This window comes from Siphateles boraxobius, unplaced genomic scaffold (genome assembly GCF_051911475.1).
Source record: "Siphateles boraxobius isolate OS27281-9 unplaced genomic scaffold, OSU_SipBor_1 25, whole genome shotgun sequence".
NCBI classification, from domain to species: domain Eukaryota; kingdom Metazoa; phylum Chordata; class Actinopteri; order Cypriniformes; family Leuciscidae; genus Siphateles; species Siphateles boraxobius.
Genome location: NW_027508866.1, coordinates 21,300,811 through 21,323,144, shown reverse-complemented (window position 1 = coordinate 21,323,144; position 22,334 = coordinate 21,300,811). Strand labels below are relative to the sequence as shown.

Sequence of the window (22,334 nt, the reverse complement as noted above, 5' to 3'; positions counted from 1 at the left end):
AATAACACTGTTTACATTATATATTTTGTACCAAAAGATTGACAAAGTAGGCTTTAGAGCAATAATGACAATAAAAAGGAAAGTATGCATTTTTCTTATCAACGTTACCAGTAATAATCCAGTATTTTCTCAATCACTATCTCCCACGTTTGTTCATACAACACCATATATATATGAACTTATTTAGATCGTTACATTTTATAACCGATGCCTTATGTTCCTTTTGTTGAGTGGACGTGCCAAAAGAAGCACGTGTTGTATATTTTATCCTACTTTCATTGTACAACCCACTAACCTCAGGGTGAATAATTAAAGGCCCTCCCCCGAAAACCAACGTTTTAAGCCAGAGTTTATTGCGCGCATGTAATCAGGAGAATCCCGCTCACAGAGAACTAGCAAAACATTTATAAAGTGCTCAAATGTTATTTTAAAAACAGTGAAATAAAACGTTTCAAGCAGTCAGCAATACTGTGGGTCTAAAGATTTAATTCAGTTTGATCTGATCGTAAAAGACTTGCACAATATCACCACATTAATTATAACACAAATCCTAGGTTTGCTGTAAATGTTGTGTGCAGTACAAGCAATGCAAACTGGCTGGATGTGATGCGCAAACAGCTTCGGCAGGGTTTCAATGCAACTATATCAATGAATAGAAGTCAGTTTTCTAAAATCTTGGTAAGGGAAAGCTCTCAAAATCTTATTCTGAAGGACAACTCACCCAAAAAAGTACATTATGTCATCGTTTTACACAACCCTCATGTTGTTTCAAACATGTATGACTTACTCTCTTCTGTGTAGAACGCAAAATGTATTTAGAAGAATGTTTTTTTGGTTTTGACTATATAACGAAGCCAATGGGGTTTAAAAAAAAATAGTTTGGACCCCATTGACGTTAATTGTATAAATAAATATATATTTTTTAAATATCTTCATTTATGTTCCACAGAAGAAAATAATTCATACAGGTTAGTGAGGGTGAGAAAATGAGAAAAATAATTTTTAAACCTCAGACGAAATATCGCTGACGTTTGCCATTGTTTTGCTTTTAACATCAAATCAAACTCTACGGCCAAGTGCGATAAGCATCCGGTTTACATTTTACACAGTAAATGTGAATCTCTTTCATTATAACTCTAGGTAACATTACATTACTGGTTTTCATGCCGTCCAGTTGGACCTGCAAATGACTTTTTGCAAATGTCTCACTACCAACATGAAGACGGTAAAGTGGGTGGTCCTGCCCCGCCTCGGTGTCGTTTCGCTATCTGCAGGAAGTCCACTGTTATCTGCCGCGTTCATGCACACATGACACATGAAACACTTCCCAGATAGCAGCTCGAGTTCAATGTGCAGTGGACTTTATAGATTACAATCCAAAGGTGGGGATATGAAACAAAAAGTTCAAACACAAAGAAAACAGCAAAATGCTTCTCGAATATCACTGATCTGGTTGACTTAAAACCAATTTACGACAAAAAAGAGGTTTTCCTTTGCACTCCTGCTTGTACCACTTTCCTAAACTTTTATTCAAACTGCTAAAACAGATGACGAAAAGTTAGCAAGCAACAGAAATTTAACTAAAATCTGCACAAAAATATAAGTGCCTCAAAAAAATACAGTTTCCTGTGTTTTTTTATTTAAATACTTTCTCTATTAAACAAATATAAAGTGCAGCACACATTCAGGCACAGATACAAAAGAAAAGTCTTTGAGCACAGCAGCCCTTGTTCCTTCTGTCCTCCGACCCAAAGCCGTTTTCCTACTGAAGGTTCGTCTTCACTGCTAGGTCTCCATCATTCTCCACTCGTCCGTTTCTGAACTCTCCTCTTTGGAGGCTCTTGGTATATTCGTCCAAACTCCTGCCTCCAAGCAACGCTTCACGTGGTATTCTGCCACCTGTGATGATGGAGAAAGAGGATATTAATAAACGGCAAAAGATCAGTGTGCTTTACGCTTACCCTCATGTTGTTCCAAACCTGTATGAGTTTCTTTCTTCTGCTGAACACAAAAGATATTTTGAAGAATATGGGTGACCAGACATTTGACGGGCCCCATTGACTTTCATAGTATTTGCAGAAGAAAGAAATGCATATGGTTTTGGAACAACTTGAATGGTGAACTATCCCTGTAACCCATATAATGCATTAAAAAAAACTGCTGCAAATGGACCTGGTGCAACGTAAGCTTATAGAACAGTCATAACTTAATATTTTTAAACTTAAAGGATATTGTATCTGATCAATAACTTCTCTTTAATGAGTGAATGTGCATTTTTTTTTGAATGTTACCATGTTTTTTCCATGCTATTGCTGTACAGTATTTAACCACTTTTTATTCATAAAACATTCATTCAAATTTTACAACTACAGCAAAAACCAGTGTGCTGCAAGAAAATATATATTTGATCAATATTTATGTACATTTCAATATATATCAATAATTATTTATATAATTATATGAAATTTATAAGAACATATAATATGAGAATTACCAGTATGAACTCCATTGAATTTAATAAAATTCCTTCTAAACTTCTAACTCACGACTGCTCTATTGTTTTTCTATCAAAACATCAATGTTACTCTGAAATGTTTTCAAACAAAATATACCACTTTTAAATGGGACAGGCTTCAGCGTCACATGATCCTTCAGAAATCGTTCTAATATACGGATTTGCTGCTCAAGATACATTTATTATCATCAATGTTTTTGTGGAAACCATGAAACATTTTTTAAGGATTATTTGATAAATAGAAAGTTTAAAAGAACAGCATTTATTTAAAAAAGAAATCTTAAATTTTGTGCTCAATAGAAGAAAGTGAGCCAAGCGGTTTTGGAACGAAATGAGGGTGTATAAATGACAATTTTAATATTTGTGTGATCTTTTCCTTCGACTGCAGCGTTTTAATCTGCACATCCATGTTGATGCAGCGCAGGAAGAGGGATTATAGATCAGCCTGCGTTCTTCTGATGAAGGAAACACAGCAGATTAAAGCAGTTATGCAACTCTTCCCATGTCCATTGACTCTCATTGACTTAGCAGCAAGAACCTGAAAAAAAGTGTTCAAGAACCTGAAAAAAAGTGTTCAAGAACCTGAAAAAAAGTGTTCAAGAACCCGAAAAAAAAGTGTTCAAGAACCTGAAAAAAGTGTTCAAGAACCTGAAAAAAAGTGTTCAAGAACCTGAAAAAAAGTGTTCAAGAACCTGAAAAAAGTGTTCAAGAACCTGAAACAAAAAGTGTTCAAGAACCTGAAAAAAAAGTGTACAAGAACCTGAAAAAAAAGTGTTCAAGAACCTGAAAAAAGTGTTCAAGAACCTGAAAAAGGTGTTCAAGAACCTGAAAAAAAGTGTTCAAGAACCTGAAAAAAAGTGTTCAAGAACCTGAAAAAAGTGTTCAAGAACCTGAAAAAAGTATTCAAGAACCTGAAAAAAAAGTGTTGAAGAACCTGAAAAAAAGTGTTCAAGAACCTGAAAAAAAAGTGTTGAAGAACCTGAAAAAAAGTGTTCAAGAACCTGAAAAAAAGTGCTCAAGAACCTGAAAAAAGTGTTCAAGAACCTGAAAAAAGTGTTCAAGAACCTGAAAAAAAAGTGTTGAAGAACCTGAAAAAAGTGTTCAAGAACCTGAAAAAAAGTGTTCAAGAACCTGAAAAAAGTGTTCAAGAACCTGAAAAAAAAGTGTTGAAGAACCTGAAAAAAAGTGTTCAAGAACCTGAAAAAAAAGTGTTCAAGAACCTGAAAAAAGTGTTCAAGAACCTGAAAAAGGTGTTCAAGAACCTGAAAAAAAGTGTTCAAGAACCTGAAAAAAAGTGTTCAAGAACCTGAAAAAAAGTGTTCAAGAACCTGAAAAAAAGTATTCAAGAACCTGAAAAAAAGTGTTCAAGAACCTGAAAAAAGTGTTCAAGAACCTGAAAAAAAAGTGTTCAAGAACCTGAAAAAAAGTGTTCAAGAACCTGAAAAAAAGTGTTCAAGAACCTGAAAAAAAGTGTTCAAGAACCTGAAAAAAAGTGTTCAAGAACCTGAAAAAAAGTATTCAAGAACCTGAAAAAAAGTGTACAAGAACCTGAAAAAAGTGTTCAAGAACCTGAAAAAAAAGTGTTCAAGAACCTGAAAAAAAGTGTTCAAGCACCTGAAAAAAAGTATTCAAGAACCTGAAAAAAAGTGTTCAAGAACCTGAAAAAAGTGTTCAAGAACCTGAAAAAAAAGTGTTCAAGAACCTGAAAAAAAGTGTTCAAGAACCTGAAAAAAAGTGTTCAAGAACCTGAAAAAAGTGTTCAAGAACCTGAAAAAAGTGTTCAAGAACCTGAAAAAAGTGTTCAAGAACCTGAAAAAAAGTGTTCAAGAACCTGAAAAAAGTGTTCAAGAACCTGAAAAAAGTGATCAAGAACCTGAAAAAAAAGTGTTCAAGAACCTGAAAAAAAGTGTTCACGAACCTGAAAAAAGTGTTCAAGAACCTGAAAAAAGTGCAGACCCTGACGCTCCGGACAATGCGGCATGCTTTCTAAAGCTGTACCATAACATTTGTGGGGTTAGGAACCAAGAATCCGTTCTTATTCACAATACCAGTACTAGAGCCGCAAATCTCTTCTCCAAAAGTACTAAAATAATAAATCAGCGAACTGGAATCATCAAATTTTGAAGTGCATGTTTGACATGTTATGTTGTTTTACAGGATAAAGTGCTGTTCACACCAAAAACGATATCTACAACTATATTCGCTTCCTCACCAACACATGATATCGTTCTGATAATTAAGCACAGGCTCCAGTTTTGTCGTCTGCCACTTTAAGTGCTGGAGCTCTTTAAAGCAGGATGGATTCTGATTGGCTGTCAATGTTTTTATTGCTCTTCGGCATTTGAAAGTGATTCCAAAAATATCGTTCCTTTATCGTTGTAGTTGTGGTGTGAACGATTTTCAAAAACTATATCTTTATCATTATAGTTATCGTCCTTGGTGTGAACGGGCCTTTATGCCGCAGCGTTACCTGTGGGTTCATGTTGCTCAGCACATTCTGAAGAATCTGCATATCTTGCATCTGGATGCATGTTTTCAGCTCCTGCAAATTCAACATTTGACTCGTTTTATAGTTTGCTACTAGCGACACTACCATTTAATTTTTTTAATTTAAAAAATTTAATTTAATTCTGCAAGGACGCATTAAATTGATCAAAAGTGACAGTAAAGAATTACATTGTTACAAAAAAAAGAAGCTTTTTTAACCTTCTATAACCCTGAAATGTAAATGTATATCCACAAAAATATGGAGCAGCACAACTGTTTTCAACATTGATAATAATCAGAAATTTTCTTGAGCATCAAATCATCATATTATAATGATTTCTGAAGGATCATGTGACACTGAAGACTAAGTAATGATGCAGAAAATTCAGCTTTGATCACAGGAATAAATGACATTTTAACATAATATTTCAATTGAAAACTGTTATTTTAAATTGTAATAATACTTCACAATATTAGTGTCTTTACTGTATTTTTGATCAACATTGAAAAACATGTTCAAAACAGTATATGTTGTCAAGATTTAATTGTCAAGATATGTCCTAACCAGCTGCGAATTAAGTGTGACGATACATTTAGTCATCAGTCTATTTTCAATGCATTCACGGCCACAATGAAATCTCACAGGTTCAAAATGGTTCTCTACATAACTGTATATCAACCATGAAACATGTTCTGATTCACTGTGCTTCATGCTGTCAGTGACATAGAACTGATTGATTCACTTATCATTCCCAGTGGTTTAACTTTGTTTTAAAAAGTGGGTGTCAGTTGCTAATACAACGCTATTTCAGATATGTAGCCTACAATAACAATTGCAGTAAAAATAACATTATGATGTCCAGAAATCAATTTCAACAGTACATTGAGTTTAATTTATCGAAATAGAAGTCATGGTTAATGTGATGTCCTTACATCTACTATAATACAATGTATTGTTATTACCAAGATTCTTCACATCAGTGAATAAATACACAGATCCGCAAAAACGTTAACACAGAGTCTCCGCAACAGCGTTAAGCGAAAGATTGAAGCGCTTGTCTGTGTGAAGTTGCACAAGCGCCAGGAGAGAACTGATAACAGCGGCAACGAGGATTCGCCATGATTTCAAAATCAACACATTCCAGCGCCAGATCGCCTCTTATTTAACACAAACGAGCAAAATGAATACTCTACAAGTCAACTGGAGATATTTCATTTGTATACGGTACATCCGTGCCTCGAGATGTTTCAAAAAGTGGTTGGGACAATATTGACCCTGGCAAAAAGTGGAGGGGACAATGTCCCACCTGCAAATTACGTGTATAATCATTCCTACCGGTGGCAAAGACTCCAAAACCTCCTTGGGGTCGAGGCAACAGCCTGGCGGTGTATTTTGGTGCACTGCATCGTGGGTTCCTCCTTTTGATTTCATGGTACACTCTTTCACTCTCTGCTTGAAGGCTTTGAGTTCTGTGTGGAAGACATCCAAGTATCCCTCCTGCCCTGCCTTAAAAAAATAATAAAAAAGAGCAAAGCAAGATTAAAATTGATTCAAAGTGCATTCAAAGTTTTCACTTTCAGTGAAAAAATCATGCGAGTTCAATCAAATGACATGGATGAATGTGTGAATATGAACTTCATCTGTCCTCTATTGCTGTTTCCTGGCCTCGGGCTGTCAGTTATGTCATGTCTCTCTCTAGTGGTCACTGACATTACTGCATAACACTCAGGCCCTGTTTACATCTGGTATTAAGATGTGTTTTGGTTGATCGGATCACAAGTGGACGACGGTAAATACAGGTGTAAACGTGGTGTAAAACGCTTTGTGCTTGTCCACTTTTGACCACTTCCAGAGGTAGTTGAAAACACACTCGACTGGATTGCTTTCGTAGTGTAGATGAATGTGGTCGAATGTGTTCGAACAACCACAAAAAACACCTACTCTCCGCCTACTGACCTAATGCGCAAACATTATGGGAAGTGCGCTAGCCAGACGGGATTTAAACTTTGTCGACTGGAGACCTAAGTTTGGTTTAAAGATGAAAAACAAACCAAGCACAATTCCTGATTTCTAACACACACTCACAGTGTTCGGAAAGTGGCACTCGATCTTGTGTTTGTCAGAGCAGAAACTATAGCTGCTCTCCGTGTTTTTCTGTCGTCTCCGAGCGCAATCATATGTAAATTGTGTGAGCTTATTTCGTCCATTAGATCGAGAGATCTAAAAAAGCCCATACATTTACCTACACATAGACCCTCCCCCAGAAGAAATCAGGACTGAAGTGGAAGTGGATGAAAAAGACGGATTAAAACATCAGGTGTAAACAGGAATATGTTTCCCTCGTCTATTTGTGATTCGATCAACCAAAAAACATCTTAATACCAGGTGTAGACGGGGCCTCACACCATCTCATTAACAACAAAAATTTGGAATAATGACGTTTTTTTAGTGTTGTTGGAAGAAGTCTCTTCTGCTCTCCAAGGCTGCATTTATTTGATTAAAAAAAATAATAATAAAAAATAATAATAAAAAAAATATATATATATATACACTGTATATATATATATAGTTAAATATTTTTGTGATTTAAAATAATTGTCTTGTTTGAAATTATTCAAATTCACTGAAATTATTTTAAAATGTAATTTATTCCTTTGATCAAGGCTGAATTTTCAGCATCATTACTCCAAATCATCATATTAGAATGATTTCTGAAGGATCATGTGACACTGAAAACTGGAGTAATGATCACAGGAATAAATTACATTTTACAATGTATTCAAAGAGAACACACTTCTTATAAACTGTAAAAATATTTCACATCATTGCAGTTTTTAAAGTATTTTTGATTAAATAAATGTAGCCTTGGAGAGCATAAGAGACAAAAACATTAAGAAATCTTAATTATTCCCCATTCCACATCCTTGAGGACTTTATTATTGCACTTCTCTGGTTGAATAACTGGTGTACAGTAAGAGATGTTTAATGTCGTGTGTAAAACCGGTTGAAGGTGATGTCTGCAGCATTGCAGTGCAGATGTGAGTCTCACTTTGGCTTTCTGAAAGAACTGACGGAAGCAGCCTCGTGGGTCTTGCTGTGTGTTGCGGGCCATTTCCAGAATAAACTGCATGACGACGGCCTGATGAGCCACCTGCTCCATTAATGCCTCTTTCTGCAGAAGAGGCAATCAGTATCAGAGGCAGGTCATGTGATGCATGTACACAGTGCACGGATTACATACTACAAACTACAGAAACAGTACCGGTAGAATATTATTTTGAAAATGAAAGAGGACTCACTTGCTCTGCCTGCAGGCGGAAGCACCACAGGATCAGGAAATTGGCCGTTTCTTCACAGATGAGATGGTGGTACTCTGCTAGAAAACGCTGACTATCATCCCACCTCCTCAACATACCTGTACAATCAGAAGAAGCGACAACCTCCATTAGGATCAACAGTCTCCATTAATAAGCATTCAAATCAAACACAAACCCCATAACTTACCAAAATGTTTCAAGAGTTCTTCATTGAGCTGATTGAAGCCCAAGTTCTTATGATCGGATTCATTAGGCCAAGACTGTGACATGTTTATGATACTCTAGGAAAAAAACGAGAAAAGGGGCATCAGCAATCTACACACTAACACTTAATGTGTTCAATTCAGATTTTGTGCAAGAACACAAAACAAATGGGCAATAACATAAATTGTTGTATCAAATGGCTCATTAATCATATTCCTCCTATTGCATTCGGGTCCGTTTTTGAGGTACATAAAAATTTTGGTAAAGCTTTACAATAAGGTTCTCTTACGAGAGGTTCTCTCGTATTGTGTAAGTTTAGCTTACGCTACGGGAAAGATTCATCTTCTCGAGATACTCTAGCCAAAAAATTATCCTTAATTTTGTATTCCTTGTCAACGCAGTGCAGCAGCTAGCAGACCTAGAGCAGGCCATCTCGCGTGCTCATTGGCTGCCCTGCGGCAACTGCTGCAGCCTACCAGTGAGCCCGGCATGACGTCACGCCCAATGAAGGGCGCCCGCGCCTTCATAGCGTCACAGCCCGCCAGAATGGGCGTGGCCTAGCGTATAAAAGTAGGGGCTGTAGGCTGAATTCTCTGATTTTTCGTCTCTTCAGCGAGCTCTTCGCATCGCTGGATTTGAGAGAAGCCACCGCCGCGGTCGAACAGCCAGCTTAGGACAGCGCTGAGGAAGCCGGCAGTTTTCGCCGCCTTCAGCCATCCGTGTGAGCTACGCTATCCGGCGTCGTATCCTTTTTACCGTAAAAAAAAAAAAAAAAAAAATTCTAAAAGAGCAGCGAGCGTCTTTTTCAAGATGCCTCGCACTTCCTGCGGCTCGTGTAGAGCCCCGCTCAGCGCCGGACACCGCCACCTGATCTGCGCTCTCTGCCTGGGCCTGGAACACGCAGAGCTCGCCCTCGCGTCCGGGGGCTGCGAGCTCTGTGAGGAGCTTCCGCTGTCGACCCTGCGGGCTCGACTCGAGGAGTTTAACACCACAGCAGTCACTCCGCCCTCTGTGGGACCGCGCAGGAAGAAGCGCCGTTCCCTGAGACAGCCGGAACCTGTGGCCACAGCGACGCGCTCGCTGGAGAACCTCCCTCGAGCCTCGCCTTCGCCTTCTCCCCCTCTCCTCACTGACGCGCAGCTGCCGCTTACGAGCCTCACTGTCGTCGCATCGGAGGATGAGGCCGAGGAACACGCTACGAAAGACTGCTGCTCCATCCTGGCATCGGACAGCGAGGAATGGTCGCTTCATTCCGCCACCCCGTCGATCCAGGAATCTACCTGTACTAGGGGTGTGCCATATCATACCGTCCACGATAATACCGGTATACATTTTTACATGATAAAAAAAGTGTCATATCGCGATATCAATGATATAGCAACGCGATGACGTATGGCGCATTTACGTTCCCTAGCACGCACAACAACAACACCTGTCTGAGCGCGAGAGCAGCCTGTCAGCCTCCGATGACGATTTAGCAATTTCACAAACAGCTTGAGTGTTCAGCGGGGCTGCCGACGCGCGTCTTCTCTCTCGCGCGTTTAGGAGTCGGGACATGACTGAATGGTCTCTTGCACAATCTAGCCATCCGTGCATCGTAACTAAAGTTCATAATTTTCAAGTCTTCTTAATTCTTATCAGTTTAAACATTCAAGCGGTTTTAAACTATCCAGTAAGATTTTCGCGCACTCTCTGAGAGAGTTGCACTGCGTGCATAGAGTAGGCTACAGCTCGGGCGAAACTAAAGTTATTTTTCGCGGATTATATCGCTTTAATGGGGGGGAAAACGCAAAATTGTGTAAAACTTCCGGTCTTGGTAAGTATACTCATAAACACAGTCGGTTATGTATAAAACGCATGTGACAGTGTGACAGACAGTATAATGAAAACAGCAATGGATCCGTGCACTAGCTGTAAAAGTGACAGCAGCCATAGGCTATGCGTCTGTCATTAATGTTGTCGTCAAAACAACAAAAGATAGCTTTAATTGTAATGAATGAGAATTATTAGCCTATGTATTTAATTTAATCAGGAAACAGAACTAAAAGACTATGTGTTATTTTACATTTGATTACTTTATTATGTTTCTGTAGTATTTCTGAATACTGGTGTTAGACCTACAGACCTTCTGTTGTGTAAACTCTTAATAACAAAATTACCACATTGTAAAAACGCAATGAGTGAGCAAACATTTAGGCGAAATAAACATAATAAGAAAATTTTCAACAACAACAACAAAAAAATGTCTATATCGTCATAAATATCATTATCGCAAATATTCTTGAAATATCGTGATAGAATTTTGAGGCTATATCGCCCATCCCTAACCCGTACCCGCGCTGGAGCTGATGCGGAACTGATGCGCCTGCTGACACAGGCTGTTGACCGTCTCGGGCTCGAGTGGTCGCTGCCAGAGGAACCCGCGCCGAACAGGCTCGACGGCTGTTTCCTTCAGAGCCGCCGCCGCCATACAGCTTCAGCAACTAGGCCCGGTCCATTCCTGCCGGAACTTCATGCGGAGCTGATATAGTCGTGGAGTACACCTTTTTCTTCAAGACTTCAGTCACAGGCCTCCGCGTCGCTCTCCCAAGTGGACGGCGCCACCGAGAAAGGGTACACGGCTATTCCCCCTGTGGAAGAGGCGGTCGCAGCGCACCTTTGGGTCAGCCCTCCCGTCTAAAGCCTGCAGAGCCACGTCCGCCTTGGTCGGGCGCGCTTATGATGCCTCCGGCTAGGCCGCGTCTGCTCTACACTCAATGGCTGTGCTTCAGATCCTGCAAGCCGACCTCCTCCGTGAGTGGGATGAGAAGGGCCGGGATCCAGCTGCGGTTACGGATCTGAGGAGTGCGACGGATCTCTCTCTCCGCGCCACCAAAGCCGCAGCCCAAGCCATCGGACGAGCCATGGGCGCGTTAACTGTGACAGAGAGGCACCTCTGGTTAACGCTCGCGGATATGAGGGAATCTGAGCGAGCCACCTTCCTGAACGCGCCGCTCTCCCCCACTGGTCTCTTCGGCCCAGCGGTGAACGGGATCGTTGACCGCTTCTCTGAGGTGAAGAATACCACGCAGGCCATGAACCTCTTCCTGCCACGACGCTCGAGTTCCGCCACAGGCCGCTCTCGCGAGAGACAGAGACAGCCGCCCGTGCGAATCAGCACCCAGCGTCCAGCACAGCCTCAGCCTTCGCAGCGACGCCAGGGCGGCCGCCCTAGATCGTGCTCAGACAGCCGTCACAGACCGCCACCCCTTCAAACAGGCTACTGCAGTGGTTCAATTAGCAGCCAACGAGCCGGTTTATTCACCCTCTCGCCTGCACACAAACGCCGTTTTCACGGCGACCCAGAGAAATCTCAAAAATAGTATAATGTCTGGTCCGGCTCACGCCGTCAGTGTTTTAAGTGTAGTGAAAGTGCCCACGCCTCAGTGTTCACCCCTACACATAAGCACTCAGAATGCCGTGTCACTCACAGTGCACACTCTCATAAAGCGCAGAAAAGCCGCTCGAGTGTTGAATGTAAGAAATGTGTCCACAGGTACTCGTTGCCCTGCCAGAAGGAGTGATGAACACGATCACGCAGTCTTGAGCCCCTTCCACGAGAAGGCTCTACGCGTCTAAATGGTCGGTGTTCTCTGGATGGTGCACCGACAGAGGTCTGGAGCCACGGACATGCGGGGTGGCGCATCTGCTCACCTTCCTACAAGAGCTGCTGGATAAGGGAAGATTCCCATCCACGCTCAAAGTATACGTGGCGACCGTGGCAGCGTTCGCAGAATCGACGCACGGCCAGTCACTGGGAAGACATGAGTTGGTTATCCGCTTCCTTAGAGGAGCTAAAAGGATGAATCCGCCGCGCCCCCCGCGTCGGTTCCCATGTGGGATCTTTCGTTCGTCCTTGAGGCCCTGAAAGCTTTTCCATTTGAACCACTAGACTCCGTGGGGTTGAAACATCTATCACTGAAAACCGTCTTTCTGACTGCACTGTCGTCAGTAAAACGTGTGGGGGACCTGCATGCGCTGTCTATCAGCGCGTCGTGTCTTGAGTTCGGGCCGAATGACTCTAAAGTCATCCTCAGACCTAGACATCGCTATGTCCCTAAAGTGATGGGCACTCCATTCAGAGCGCAAGTTATTTAATTGTCAGCTCTCCCAGCATCTGACAGCGAAAGTGATGTGAATCTCCTCTGCCCTGTCAGAGCGCTGGGGGTTTACATTACGCGCTCCGCCTCCTTCAGGCGTTCGGAGCAGCTTTTTGTTTCGTTTGGTGGGCGCACCAAGGGTCTCGCCTCCTCGAAACAGAGCCTGTCCAGATGGATAGTGGACGCTATAGCAGCCGCTTATGCGTCGAAAGGTCTGCAATGCCCTCTCGGTTACTAACGTAACCTCGGTTCTCTCTAGAGAGGGAACGAGTATTGCGTAACCGGCCGTGCTCGCGCCACAAGCGACTTCGCTTCAGTCGACGAAAAACCCGAGAATTCAGCCTACAGCCCCTACTTTTATACGCTAGGCCACGGCCATTCTGGCGGGCTGTGACGCTATGAAGGCGCAGGCGCCCATCATTGGGCGTGACGTCACGCCGGGCTCACTGGTAGGCTGCAGCAGTTCCCCGCAGGGCAGCCAATGAGCACGCGAGATGGCCTGCTCTAGGTCTGCTAGCTGCTGCACTGCGTTGACAAGGAATACAAAATTATGGAATTTTTTTTGGCTTCAGTATCTGTATCGTTCAGTATCGTTCTCGAGAAGATGAATCTTTCCCGTAGCGTAAGCTAAACTTACGCAATACTCGTTCCCTCTCTAGAGAGAACCGAGGTTACTTTAGTAACCGAGTATCGTTTTATTTGTTAACATTAGTTAATCCATTAAATAACAGTGAGCAATATATTTTTACAGTGTTTTTTAACCTTTGTTAAGGTTAGTTAATAATACATTTCATGTTCATGTTAGTTCACAGTACATTAAATAGTGTTAACAGATACAACTTTTGACCTTTAAAATGTTTTAGTAAATGTTGAGATTCACATAAACTAAGATTAGTAAATGCTGTTGAAATACTGTTCATTGTTAGTTAACTAATGTAGTTAACTTATGTTAACAAATGAAACGTAAAAAAAAAATTATTCAAAATTCCAGGTTTTAGTATGTGAAGCAAAAAAGCTAAGAATACTATCAAAATACACAACTTATTTCAGATTTTTTAAAAAGGTATTTAAGAGATATAACCATTTAAAAAATAAATTGTACATTGTAACACCTATTGTGTTCCGGCTCAATTTTGACCAAGGTATTAACTGACACTTTCCCATATCGGAAACGCACTTTTAGGACAGAATTTTGTAACTGGGAACAGAACATGTAACTGGGAACAGCTGTTTGATTCCTGTAGCTCAAACAGTAGAGCGTTGGCGCTTGCAACGCCAAGATCATGGGTTCAATTCCCAGGGAAAGCAAAAACTGATAAGAATGTAAAAATATGTACCTTGGAATGCAAGTCGCTTTGGAAAGCATCTGCCAAATGCATAAATGTAATGTAAATGTAACTGACAAACTATACCAAATGAAATACAGCAAAAGTTAAAAGACCAAATACTCAAGGCTCATCAAATAAGACCTGCCAATTTAAATATTCAGGCGCTTGAAGACGTGAAATTGAACTGAATTCGGTACTCGCAAAGCACCTCCAGCGCCCAGAAAACCGCTTCTCAGACTACGCACGAATACTGCTTTTAGTTCTCTTTCATGCCTTCTTGCACTTGAACAAATTCACACAAAAACATAACATTAGACCAGGCCTGTTCCTCTCTCGATCTCCACTGTCGTCGTTCCTTCTTTTTTGCTCCCGCTCCTCTGTGAGAGATACGAGACCGGTGCATTGCGCAGGTGTCGCTCATCAGTAATCACGGCATCGGCCTCGAGCCGTCCTCCCACGGCCCTCGACCTCGTCCTGCTCGCCACATACCCCCATCGCAGAGTACTTACTAGAACCAGGAAGTATGACCATTTTAGCCTGGTTCTGTCAACACTGAACTGGCTCCTTATTAAACATAGTATACACTTAAAAAAAATCCTGCTAATTACTTACAAGGCACTAAATGTTTTAACTCCTCAGTTCTCGAACGAGCTCTTAACACATTATATTCCTTCACGTCTATTGCGATCTCAAAATTCTGGCTAGTTGATAATACCTAGAATATCAAAATCAACTGACGACGGTAGATCCTTTTCCTATCTAGTACCAAAACTCTGGAATAGTCTTCCTAGCCTTGTTTGGGAAGCAGACACACTCTCAGTTTAAATCTGGAATACACAAAACACATTATCACATTTCTATAATTCACATCCTTTAAAAGAAGATTAGGCTGCATAAATTGTCAACCGGACCCGGGAATACTTCCTATAACACCTTACGTACTTGATACATCGTAAGAAGAATGGCATCTACGCTAATATTAGTCTCTCTGTTTATCCTGAGGTTTACTGTAGTCAGCCGTATCCGGGCCGTATCCAGACCAGATGGTGGACCTTCACCTAGACACGACCTCAACGCAGCCCTGAATGTCAGCAGAGATCCTGTCAACTAGTCAATCCCCTGTGAAGGCCTTGTCGACACAACATCTGTCGGCACAGATCCTCAGCAAAGACCACAAGAACCAGACACAGATCTATTACCAGCTTCGTCTCCATACTGGCGTGATGAATCTTATCTTCAAGTAAAAGGAACTGGATGAATATTTGAACACTACCGATCCAAAATCTTATTCTGACTCGTGATGCTGCCTGAATCATAATCATACACTTGTTTGTTCGTCGGCCAGAGGAGAACTGGCCCCCCGAGAGGGTTTTTTTCTCCATCCCGTCACCTGATGGAGTTTGGGTTCCTTCCCACTGTCGTCTCTGGCTTGCTTAGTTGAGGACACTTAATATTAAGCAACATTACTGATCTGACTGTGCTCGCATGAGAACTGAACTGAGCCGGATGATGACATCACTGTTTTCTACAGAGCTGCTTTATAGATGAAATTCATTTAATAATTGATTATCTTTACAATGGAACTGAAATAACACTGGAATATCTTCAGTTGAACAATGACACAATTTGTTTTTTAGAGCTGCTGTTTATACAATCTGTATTGTATAAAAGCAGTATGTAAGTAAAGGTGACTTGACTTATGCTGTGCCATTTTACATTTGATTACTTTATTCAATTTATTCAAATTCTGTACCTGAAAACTACTGTTAGACCTAAAAATCCTGAAAAGCACAGTTTATTTCATTTTTATGTTGGTTCTGGTGTATTTATTTGTACTATTGCTCATAATTTGCTGTTTACTTTTATAATATTTGAAATTAGTTAGGCTAGTAGTTTTTGCTGTGGTATCAAAACTATAATCAAGAAATGTGAAATTTCATCTCAAATTTGGTGTCATAACCTTATTTATTTAGGTTGCATGAGTCAAACGATATAAACCATACCTGTATTAATTTATTACTTTGTTTGTGGTGGGGCCAGTAAAATGTTCAGTCTAATAGTCCAAATAAAAAAAGAAGAAAAGGGTTTGAAAAGTCCACATTTCACTGCTGCTACGTATTGATGAACCATTGCAGAATGAAAAAAGGATTAATTTTACTAAATATTTTTCATCCTTAAAGTGGATTTGTAGTGGTATATTCACAAACGGAGTATAAATAAGTCCATTACTGCTGGTACAACACCACCATAACTGATCATTTTAAACTAGAGAAGTATATAAACTAGGGCTGGGAATTAATCGCATCCAAAATAAAAGTTTGTGTTTACATAATATATGTGTGTGCACTGTGTATAATTATTTTGTGTATATATATATATATATATATATATATATATATATATATATATAAATACACACACATGCATGTATATATTTAAGAAATATTTGCATGTATATACTGTATATATTTATTTATAATTTATATTATATATAAATATTTTATATATAAATAACATTTTTTTCTTATATGTATACATGCATGTGTGTGTATTTATATATACAAAATAATTATAGACAGTGCACACACATATGTTATGTAAACACAAACTTTTATTTTGGATGCGATTAATCGCGATTAATCTTTTCCCAGCCCTAATATAAACGTATATAAAAAAAGGCAACTAGTGAAACGCAACCTCAGCAACTCACTGGAGTGGAAGACTATTAGTGAATAACGATGCCTGTTGTCACACAATCATTGAAGTCAAAAGACTTGGAATATAGGAGAGGAAAGGCCAGGATATTCAGCATAACGCTTTATTGCTTGGTGTATACAAGTATTATTACACATGGTTAAAAAAAATCAGTTTTAAACTGAGATACATTTTCTCAGGATTCTTTGATGAATAGAGAGTTCAAAAGAATGTAACATTATAAATGTCTATCACTTTTCATCAATTTAATGTGTCCTTGATGAATTAAAGTATTAATGTTTGTCATCTTACTGACCCCAAACTTACAAACTGGAGTGTTCATTTAGCTGTTCAGAAGAACGTAAACATAAGTGCATATGTATTTATTTTACCCGTTTATTAGCCGTTAACCCTGTCCATAAACATTGTAGCCCTCCAAAGGGCGGGGGCTAGGGGGGTTGCTGTGTGTTTTATTTTTAGACTAAAGAGTTAAGTGCTGAGATAACAGCAGCACAGTGAACTGTATCGTACAACGCACAAATAAGCATGACATGAGCACTGAATGACTTTTCTAGAGTGTTGATATAAGATACCTTGTCAAACACATCTCGGCTGGCCTCAGGACACAGAGTCGGGCTTCTTCCCAGCATCCTCTCCTTATGTCTCCACTCCTGTTCGGTCTGTGAGAGCTCAGCGGAGGAGGCCAGGGCTCGTGCGTGCTCCTGCTCCACAGACTCAGAGCTGTGGAGCTCCAAACCGCAGAGCTGGTCCTGTGCTTCTGCCAGCTGCCACTGGGACGCGATGGAAGCCTCCAAACAGCGCTGCTGACTCTGGCACAGAGACGCCATGCTCTCCGCACTGGGCTGTGATGTGACACAGAGATAACACACCCACTAATCATTCCAGTCTGCATGGAAAATTCAGATATTCATAAAGAACATTGCTCTGTTTTTGCAACAGATCCAGTCCTCAATGACAGCGACATTACAAAGCTAGCAGCACTGAACTTTTAAACCATTCTTTTTTAACATAAAATTCCCTTGAATTTTATATCTATACACTACATTTTAGTAATATTTTAAATAAATTAATAATGTGAATCATCGATCACACATTAAATTGATCAAAAGGAACAGTAAACACATTTATATTATTGCAAAAGAGTTCTATTTAAAATAGAAATTATGTTTTCCATAAAAATATGAACCAGCATTTTTAACATTTATAATAATAATCACCATAAATTTTTCTTGAGCATCAAATCATCCTATCAGAAAGATTTCTGAAGGATCCTGTGACACTGAAGACTGGAGTAATGATGCTGCAAATACAGCTTTGATCACAGGAATAAATTACATTTTATAATAATAGAAAAAAACAGCTAATTTACAATAACATTTCACAATATTACTGGTTTTTACTGTATTTTATCAAATAAACGCAGCCTTGGTAAATGTAAGAGGTTTCTTATATATACACAATATATAATTTTCTATAAAGACTGCAGGGTCAGATTTATATTTATATGGCAAGCAACAATCTTTCGAATTATTAGATTTAAAAAAAAAAACACTTAACATACAAAAATGTCTTCAGTAAGAAGCTCAACAAAAAGAGTGATGTTAGTACATTTTTTTGCAAGGAAGTTTTACTTTACATACGTACTCGTAAAGAGCAATATTTAGATAAAAACAATATCATTATTTTACACATTTACATGACTTTTTCAAGCCTGAATACTGTTATTTTAAAGGGGTCATGGACTGCATTTAAAAATAATTGAGATGTTATCAAGAAATTTACATCAAAAAACATCCTAATTTAGCTATAATAAGCTATTTTCTATCCTGTTTTTGACTCTCTTTCAAACTCTCCGTTTTGATCCACATGTCGCATACAAGACTTAGAAGTGAATGCCTACGGCTATGATTGAGTAACAGTTTTGTATTCAAATATTTTTTACACGTGTGATAGTCTTTTAAAACATCCAATGTTGAAAAATCTTGTTACATAGTTGAAACATTTGCCAACAATGTGAAACATTTATGCATTTTACATGCTTTATAAGTCCTGGTTGTGACAAATAAAGTTAAAGTACTTACAACAGTTGCAATTGACAAGAGATAACTTACTGCGTTTCGTGTAAACCAATCATGAATGAATGTACAATTGTTTGTCACAATGCTTTGCTGTTCTTATAGGCTATTCAGTTCCTCCTTTGCAATAAAGTGAAAAGCATACATTGCCCTTTGCATTGTCGTGTTTTAAATAAAATGAAATGTGTTGTAACGTTGATGACAAAACAGAAGATGTCGGTCACTGAAGCTTTTATTCACGATTACGGCGATTGGCTTCGATCAGAACAATAACTAAAGCAGCGTTCTTTATGTGCGTTCTTCCATATCTGATAATCCAACACATTAACCATATAAACGGCGACAGCAAATCACAAAATTCAAGTTGACTGTGACGCAACAGTATAAATATTCAGTACATAAACGATCTGTATCAGACAAAGCAATACTGACACAAGGTAAAAACATTGTTACTCACACTTGTGTGTTGCGACATTATTACTGTCGGATCCAGTGTAGTCGTCACTGCATCATCTTTTATTTTCAGTCTCTGCGAAAAGCCTGCTTTCGTCTTGTTTAAAAACTAATCCGCAGTTAAATGAAGCAAACAAACGAACAGTGTCTTACTGACACGATCGGACTAAAACTGGGTTAAAAAAAAAGTTCATCCATGCTTTCTTAATGTTAGGATCACAAGGATGGCAATGCAAAGACTGCTTTTCCACATCTTGTAATCCTCAGAAGATCCTCTATCATTTTGTTGCTGGAGTAATCAATCCTGTGTTTGTCTTGTATGTACTACTACATGACATGTGTGAATCGGTGGGCGGGGCTAAAGAGATAATGATGTAGAAGTAGGTTTTTGATCTTCTGTAGAGGCAGTCTTTCGTCTCACTATGATGTAATGTGACAATCTGAAACGAGTTGTTTTCTGAGCTTGGTTTCAATAAAAGCTGTTTTTGAACTAATGAGGAAGCTTTGAGTTTCGAAACTTACAGGATATTTTTATAGCACAATGACCTCTTACATGTTGAAAGATCAAATAAAATTTGATTTCTCAATTCACAACCCTTTTAAATTCAGATATTTCATGAGGTTGGTGGTACAGTTATATATTTTCCCCAATGCATTTGTCAAACTGTAAAAAGAACAGCATAACACTGTACTTCCTTCTAAAATCCTCCAAAGTGGATTGAACAAGCTTTTTTATCTCCAAAAAATGATTTGCAGTATTGAGTTTGATTTAAAATAGGCCCACGCTGTTTTTGTGTGATCTCTATGTTATGCACTTGCAATGTAGTTACTACAGAGATACAATAACACAACTGTGAGCCATCAAAGTAGTAGTGGAATTGTAATGGATCTAATAATAAAGCACTCATTATCCTCAGCTGTCAGAACAAGATGACAGCTGAAAACCGAAAACATAGGCTCATGATCTCATGTCAGAGATGCTCACAGTTAAATGTACAAATAAACCTATCGGAGATGCCCCTGTCTAGACAGGTGTGATTGCGATGCCCAAAAATGCTGTCTGGGTTAAGATGACCAGATTTCTGAACTAGAAACCGTGAACATTTTCTATTTCAGTGGTCAAAATATCACTGAAATCTCATTTGTTATTACTGCTGTATGTTGGTCGGGTTTTTTGCAATGTATTTGCGGGTGTATAAGACATTTCCGGGGACATGACAACAAAACCCGGCCGGGACAGTCCCCGGAAAACGGGGACGTATTGAGATACAGCCTTTCCCTTCTCATCCTGCGGAAACTTTTACTGCAGCCTCTAACGTTAGTAATCCAGCTAACGCAAACTAACGACGACTTTACAGCACATTTCCGCGCGGGTTTAAGTGTAAACACATAGAGACAGCAACCTCGTGTTGATTTAAAACACAATGAAAAGGCCTCGGGTAATACGTGAAGCACTAGTGAACTTTCTCGGGTACCTCGTGTGGGTGTGTGCGGGGCATGTTTTCCTTTCGGTCCTGTTCAGTGTGGAACACGCCGCCTCCAAACCACTCCATGTCGCTGCTTAAACTCTGCCCTGGAGCCGCGGGACGTGCTCTGCTGCTTATAAAGCTTATTATCCGAAAAGCACACGCAATTCGGTGGGATGTAAGCGAGCAGAGAGAGTTATTTTCAGGCTATAACATCAGCAGTTCTGCCTGTACCTCTTTTTTAGCTCGTTATGACAACTTCCGTGCGCTGACGCTATCACTCGTCACGTGACTCTTATCACATGATACAGCCCAGAAAAAAATATTTTCAAAGAATATTATTAACACTTTATATATATATATATATATATATAATTGTTATTTTTTTATTTATTTATACATTTTCTTTCTTTATTTATTTATTTAATTGATGCATATCTATTCTATAGTCTATTTAAGCACATATACACAAATGAATATTTAATTATATGTGTGTATATGATGTTTTCATATGGATTCCCTACTTGAGTTCGTAGAAAAAGAAATAAAAATATGTATTGCAATATACAACAATATATTTTAATATTACATGAATTTTATATTAGATTTTTTTTGTTATTATATATATCATTATCATAGAATAGTATTATTATCCTGAGGGGGATTTTTGGTTTATTTCAGTGCCTGGAATCATTTGAATACGTGCTAGAAAAATATTGTTCACAGATTCATTCAGTGAATAGCCATGTACAGGTTGCATGTCTTATAGCCTACGTCTGAAATCGCATACCCTCCAGAGTAGGTACTTATTTTGAATAAAATGGCTGCTAAAAAGTATGTTCTATACATAGACACTAATAGAATAGTTTCTATATGGTAAAAATGTAATTTGGACGTACAACATTCGCCATGTTGTCATTATCACATGACCAAACCAGTGTCAGTTACGTAATTCATAAATAAATAAGCAGAAGGTCATCCGGGTACTTTTGCCTGTTATTAGTACTGTCGATTCAGACATAGTTCGTTTGTCACATAACTGATTTTCGCCAACTATATAGTAGGAAGTATGTCACTGAATCATTCGCTCAATCATTTGCTCAATGTAAGTCGCTTTGGATAAACGCGTCTGCTAAACGATTAAATGTAAAATGCTAATCGATTCTTTCAGGGTGGCATGGTGGTCATTTTTCATTTATCGACAACTTATTTTTTAATAATTGGTTAAAGAAAAAAAAATACTGTTCCCAAACAAATACATTTTTTTGTGATTTTTTGAGTTTTGTCAAAATTCAATGTACTACAGAAATGTATATGAATTCTATTCCCAGATGAGGTATTACACTTCCACAAGAGGCTGCTAAATTAGCAAACAATAATACTAATAGCCTAGTGTTTAAAATTATAATCTTAAACTGTTAATTTACAAATTTATATTTATTGTTTTTATAAATGAAATCAAGCTGTAGGCCTACATCTAAAGACTGGTTTCTTTAAACGTACCACGCCTGGTTTACTCGTCAACAGATGGCGCCACAACTCCGTTATGCTCCTAATTTACTGTATAATTTAACTATGATTAGGCTACATCTAATCCGACGTACACTTCAAGCAGCTCTATTTTTATTTAATTT

At 39.0% G+C, this 22,334-nt stretch overlaps 1 protein-coding gene and 1 long non-coding RNA gene across 3 annotated transcripts; both read right to left on the bottom strand.

Moving 5' to 3' along the window:
• Window positions 1-466: 466 nt before the first annotated feature.
• Window positions 467-20,981, bottom strand: cdc37l1 (cell division cycle 37-like 1). 2 transcript variants are annotated; one of them, XM_077243150.1, is made up of 8 exons: window positions 20,710-20,981; window positions 17,279-17,548; window positions 8,508-8,601; window positions 8,303-8,418; window positions 8,053-8,175; window positions 6,339-6,509; window positions 4,986-5,057; window positions 467-1,899 (listed from the first exon to the last, which is right to left on the bottom strand). In XM_077243150.1, exons 1-8 carry the CDS (start codon window positions 20,785-20,787, stop codon window positions 1,786-1,788), a joined length of 1,038 nt encoding a protein of 345 aa, XP_077099265.1. In that variant the 5' UTR covers window positions 20,788-20,981; the 3' UTR covers window positions 467-1,785. The 2 variants fall into 2 exon arrangements, with proteins under 2 accessions (XP_077099265.1, XP_077099266.1); XM_077243151.1 differs by lacking the exon at window positions 4,986-5,057 and having other exon boundaries at window positions 20,710-20,980.
• LOC143750234 (uncharacterized) lies at window positions 13,653-15,568 on the bottom strand. The gene is made up of 3 exons (XR_013207133.1): window positions 14,934-15,568; window positions 14,604-14,818; window positions 13,653-14,499 (listed from the first exon to the last, which is right to left on the bottom strand). It is a non-coding gene; the product is annotated as an uncharacterized LOC143750234 (long non-coding RNA).
• Window positions 20,982-22,334: the final 1,353 nt, after the last annotated feature.